The following is a 6000-nucleotide window of genomic DNA, read 5'->3' as shown; positions in this document are numbered from 1 at the left end:
GTCAACAAAGCATCGGCCATTCCTACAGGAATGACCAAGTCGTCCAATCCCAGATGCCTGTTATTCTGACACAGCTTGAGCTGGATAGGTTCTCCATCAAATCTGTAATCCCATTCCCCCAGTGATCCCATTTGGTTACTAAGAAAAATTGAGGAAGACTGCTGCAACAGTGAATCTTAAGGTGAATATCTTAATATAATCTCTATTCATTTATATCAGAAGAGAGAAAATGTTTCTTACCTGATCAGTGTACCAGTAGTAAGGGGCTGAGTCAATGCCCTCTCTCTTATAACCTTCTAGCAACTCATCACTGTCCCAGATACGCATTGACCCTCCAACGATTTCACCAACATTAGGCATAAGCACATCAACCTACCAATAAAATATATTAAACATAGTTTTTTAAAAAGTTCCAATTTTTTTCCACTCAGTAAAGTCTGCAGTATTAAACTGACAGCAGCAACAGTGACAGCAAAGAAACTCACGGAAGTGAGAAAAGCAAAATAAATTTTTCACTGGAGTAGCAGATACTGCCAAAATAGCACTATTACAGGGATTCTCTTTAAATAACTATGAACATTATTCACTACATAATTTTGAAGGAATCTCTACATATAACTTCATGGAAAATATTCAGACACCAAATGGTGCTCTAGCACATTTCCAATTAAGTTTCACCGGAAATCTGTCACAGTCCTCAGTGGTCCAACCATATATATCTAGTATGCATCAGCATGGTTTTAATGACTGACAGAAAAGAAAAAAAAAACATTCTGTTGACTAGACAAGGGGACCCCAGGAAAACACGGTTTAAAATCTCTGCACATCCAACTTGACAAACAGTTCTCTGGATTTAAAGTCTTTAGGAAAACAGATCAATTTACTGCTTAACACAGGGTAATATCTGTTCTCAATGAAGACTAAATTTGTCTGTGTGTGTTAACATACACAAGTATGTGCATGGGGGGAAGGGTTAAATGACTCTGAAGAAAAAAGTAGGCCATTTCTTAGCATAATTCCAGAAATAAAAATGTAAATACTTGCATTCCTGAAGACTTGGAACACATCTTTCAATAATGAGAATCTCAAAGACTGAAACAATCGAGATACTTCAAAAAAAAAAAAAAAAATCAGATACTGATCAAGACCCCCCCCCTGCCATTCTCTCTAAAGAAGGATTATGAGATAACTTTAAAGAGGAGCATCTTAAACTCAAAATCAAGTAAGACAGAAGGCGGCAGTATAGGACACACTCCCTCTAAGGAAAGGGTTCATAACAGATATTCATTAAGAGATCGTGTTTCACTTTTGCCAGAACGTTTTCTTGTAGCAGACTTCAAAGGGTATACTTCACTTCATTACAAATTATGAGTTCAAGAAAATAATACAACACAAGCTTATTTGCAAACCTCAGGATGCCTTTGTAGTACGTGTGTGTGTGTGTGTGTGTGTGTGTGTGTGTGTGTGTGTGTGTGTGTGTGTGTGTGTGTGGGTTATGTGCGCGTATCTGGCAGGGTGGAAGCACAAACAACTTCTGCAGCAGAGCAAACATCTGTCTGGGCCGATCTGTGACCAGCTGGATAACTATACACTCAGAGGTTTCTCCAGATGATGAGGCTACAAAAGGGAGCTACAAAAAATTACGTTGGACTTGCTTGGTCTAGTTTTCTGTATTAAACTTTGGGATTGGTAGGAAGGAAGGAAAGACATACATCAGCCCCAAGGAACAATTCCAGATCAGACTGTCTCTGGGTTGTTGCCAAGTTATGTACTTAACATAATGTTCCATCTGTGTTGTCCATTTTCATTTATCCTTAATGACTGGGGTTCTGTTCTGACACTGGAACCGACTCTGCAGTTACTACAGCTCGCGCAGGTCAAAAACTCTTTGAGCTTCATTCTTACCCATAATCCCCCTCTCCTAGTTACCTCAGATCAAGTTTGCAGACTTAGAAATACGTGTTTACTGCATATAAATATATACATTTTATATATATATATATATATATATATATATACATATATATATATACATATACATACACACACACACACACACACACACACACACACACACACACACGTGGAAGCCTTAGTGGAAACCATATCTGCTATGCCTTAATAAGAATAATAAGTAATATGAAGGCATCAGTTCCACCAAAATGTTTTCAAAGGCCGGGGGATGAAGGGAGGGAAGTCAAGGATAAATGAAAATGCACAACACAGATGGAACGTTATAAGTACATAACTTCTTTATCCGATGTTGTCAATTTATATTTTAACCTTGATGATTGGGGCAGAGTCCCCAGCTACCACAGACATTGGGAGGACTCACAGAAGGATATTTCTGAGCACCACTGAACCAAAGGATGTTCTACCTCTTGAGACCAAATCCAATTTGTAATGAGTAATAAAGTTACGTGGAGAAGCCGAAATTGCTGCTGCACAAATATCCATTGAAGCCCTTGATTGAAAAACTGCTGTAGTGGCTACAGAGCTTAGGTAAATCAATTTTGCTCTCAGTGCACACAAAGGAGATACAATCCTTGAGCCATCTAGCTAAGGTCACCTTACTAACTGGTTTGCCAAACCTTGTATTAGAAAAGGAAACGAATAACTGGTCAGATTTTCTTATGCCCTTTGTTCTGTGAAGATGAGAGTGTAATTGCTTATGAACATCTATCAAGTCCCTTTGTTTGTAAAGTTGGGAAAGAATACTGGTAACTCAGACTAATTGATATTGGCTTCTGACACTTCTTTAGGTAGAAAAAAGGAGTTTGTTTGCAAGGAGACCCTATCTTTGTGAAAGATAAGATAATGTAGCTTACATGATAAGGCTTGAATTCCTGAAATTCTCCTAGCGGAGGTTATAGCTACCAGAAATAAAGTTTTCCATGACAAAAATTTTATAGATTCATAGATTCATAGATTAGTACTAAGCTAACTGCCCTTGCGAGCCATTTTAAGCTTAGCCAATTATCCCTTGTGAGACTCAAACCCTGCACCTTGTGTTTGTAAGGCAAACACCTTAAACATTAGGCTACCCTCCCATCCCATAATCTGCAGATGATTTGAAAATGGGAATGAATAAAGGTCTGTAACACTAGATTTAAATCCCAAGGTGGAGAAGGATCCTTAAAGGGAGCTTTCAACAAATGTGACCTCTTAAGAAGGATTTACAAAGTCTGTGGGAAGCTACAGAGCATTTTTCGAAACCATTATGGAAATGAGAAATTGTTGCTAGTTGGATTTTAATGGTACAAGGTGAAGCCCCTGCACTGAAAAGAGAGGCTAGGAAGTCTAATATATTATCAACAGACAGAAAAGGGTTGATATCTCTTTTGCAAGCCCATATGGTAAATCTCTCCTATTTACTCGTGTATAGTTTATGGGTAGATGGCTTGAATGAACCTATAACAATGTGGCAGACGGGAAGACAGACAATTCAACTGGCAGTTAGTAGAACTGGAAGAACCATGCTGTCAGCTTGAGGTTCAAAATGTCCAGATAAACTAGCCCTTCTGGATGGGACAGAAGGTCTGGAGCTTGGTCCAGAATCCAAGGTTGTTGAATTAGATGAGGCCAAAGAAAATGGAGCTAAATCTGTTGAGGCCAAAAGGGCGCAATGAGAATTACCTTGTTCTTCAACTTGAGTCCTCTCTGTAAGAATTTGGGGATTAGAAGAATCAGGGGGAAAGGCTTATATCAGTCTGGCTAAATGTGGATAACAGCATCTCTTGGTGACTCCCACAGAGGGGGGGGGGATTAGGGCAAAGTAGTTGCTGCACTTGTTTGGGGGTGAGGCAAACAAGTTGCAGCAAGGCTGGCCCCATTGATGAAAAACGAGATCTGAGGTAACAGGGAGAGGGGGATTATGGTCAAGGGTGAAGCTCGAGAGTGTTTGGCCTGGGCAAGCTGTAGTAACGGCAGAGTTGGTTCCGATATCGGATCCAAACCCCAATCATCAAGGATAAAATGAAAACTGACATCAGACACAGCTGTTGTATTTGGAGTTGGTTAGGGAATCCAAAAGATCACAGCATGGCTTCCCCTAGTGTTGAAAAAAGTACAGTTTTGTACCTACCATAAATGTAGATGTCCGATAGATATGCAACTGCAGTCATAACATGTGGGTTGTCCTGCCTCAGGCAGCCCTCGGTCGGCCGAATTCCAAAGTCTGGGTCCGGCGTCTCTCCGACGTCACAACGGCTGGAGTATAAAGGCATCAGCCGACGCCATCTTCTTCAGTGTTTCTTGCCCCAGATGCCAGGTGCCCTCCTAGGAAGGCTAAATTTGGTGAATGGATAAAAAATTCCAGACATGCACAACAGTAATAAACAGATGCACCATAGGAGATACCCCCAGCTAATAGGAATAGGGGTAGGGACCCACAAAGAAAGTTGCAGAGGGGTTGGAGGGTGGGAAAATCCGACTGCAGTTGCATATCTATCGGACATCTACATTTATGGTAGGTACAAAACTGTACTATGTCCTTCAAGAATGCAACTGCAGTCATAACATGTGGGTTGAATACCATAGCCAAGCTGGGGGTGGATGGAACTAAGAGAGGGATGGTTTAGCTAAAATGCCCTGCAGGACTGCCGATGCAAAGCCTGCTCGGGATCTGGAGTATAAGGGCAGGTTGTAGTGCTTGGTAAATGTATGCACGGAGCTCCATGTAGCAGCCTCTAAAATGTCCTTTGTTGCCACTCCTCTTAGGAAAGCTGTGGATGTGGCTATAGCTCTGGTGGAATGTGGCCTGATATTGGCTGGCACACGTTTTCCATGGAAGGAATAGCAGAATCTGATGCAGTGTCCAATCCATTTTGAAATTGTTTGTTTGGAGATTGCTTTTCCTTGTACTCCAGCAGCATAGGCTACAAACAGTTGGTCAGACTTTCTGGTGGCCTTAGTTCTGCCCAGGTAGTAGCGTAGTTGCCTGTATATGTCCAAAGTATGCAGCAGTTTTTCCCCCCTATTTTGAGGATTGGGGAAGAAAGTAGGCAGGTGAATAGCTTGATTTAGAGACACCCTGGAGATGACTTTAGGCATGAATGTAGGATTGATTCTTAGAGAGACTCTGTCCTGATGAAAAATGATGAAAGGAGGTGCTGCCATGAGTGCCTGTATTAACGAGACTCTTCTTGCTGATGTGACTGCCAATAGAAAAAACGTTTTCCATGATAGAAATTGCATCTCTGAGGTTGCTGCTGGCTCAAAGGGAGGAAGAGTTAATTTTTCCAATACAAAATTGAGGTCCCATGCAGGTACTGGTTGTTTTCTGGGAGGCTTGATATTCTTTATCCCTCTTAGGAACTGTCTTAGCAAAGGATGTGAGAACACTGGTGGATCACAATTGTATCTTGCTGAGATTGCTGAGGCATGAATCTTTATGGAAGAATATGAGAGTCCAGAATGAAACATTTCTGCCAGGTATTCCAATATCTGAGGTATACTCAGTACTATTGTATCCTGACCCCTGTTGGCAGCCCAGATGCTGAATCTCTTCCACTTGGCTGAATAGGTTTTTCTGGTGGAAGGTCTGCGTGCTTCCAATAAGATGTCCTGAACTGCCTTGGAAAGAGTGGAAGCGGAAGGAGTTAAGGTAACCTCCAGGCTGTCAGATGTAATGTTTTCAGGTTTTGGTGAACAGTCCTGTAGTTGTGTTGTGTTAGGAGCAGGGGCCATAGGGGCAGAGGCCACGGTTTGGTCTGAGTTATGCTCAACAGCAATGGGTACCAGTGTTGCTTTGGCCAGTCTGGAGCTATCAAAATGCCTGTTGGTTGTTCTGCTTTGATCCTCAGGATCACCTTGGTCAACACTGGCAGAGGAGGAAATGCATAAATTTTTAGGGAATTCCAGCTGAAGGAGAGAGCATCCGTTGTCCACGCTAGAGGATGGTGGGTCTGGGTCCTGGTACAGAACTTTTCCAGGTGATGATTCGTGTGAGACGCAAAGAGATCTATGTCCAGTCTTCCCCATGTCTTTGTTATTTGTGAG

The 6000-nt window shown here is 41.7% G+C and overlaps 1 protein-coding gene across 1 annotated transcript in view; it reads right to left on the bottom strand.

The window, feature by feature from the left end:
* Positions 1 to 210: 210 nt before the first annotated feature.
* NARS1 (asparaginyl-tRNA synthetase 1) overlaps positions 211 to 6000 on the bottom strand; it is a 963811-nt gene continuing 958021 nt past the window's right edge. Inside the window, exon 14 of the mRNA XM_044087034.1 lies at positions 211 to 372. Within this exon, the coding sequence (XP_043942969.1) occupies positions 211 to 372 (162 nt within the window). The remainder of the gene's footprint in view (positions 373 to 6000) is intronic.

This window comes from Protopterus annectens, chromosome 1.part1 (assembly GCF_019279795.1).
Source record: "Protopterus annectens isolate FY-2018-M chromosome 1.part1, PAN1.0, whole genome shotgun sequence".
NCBI classification, from domain to species: domain Eukaryota; kingdom Metazoa; phylum Chordata; order Ceratodontiformes; family Protopteridae; genus Protopterus; species Protopterus annectens.
The sequence above is the reverse complement of the archived record's forward strand: the minus strand, read 5'-3'. Positions and strand labels throughout refer to the sequence as shown.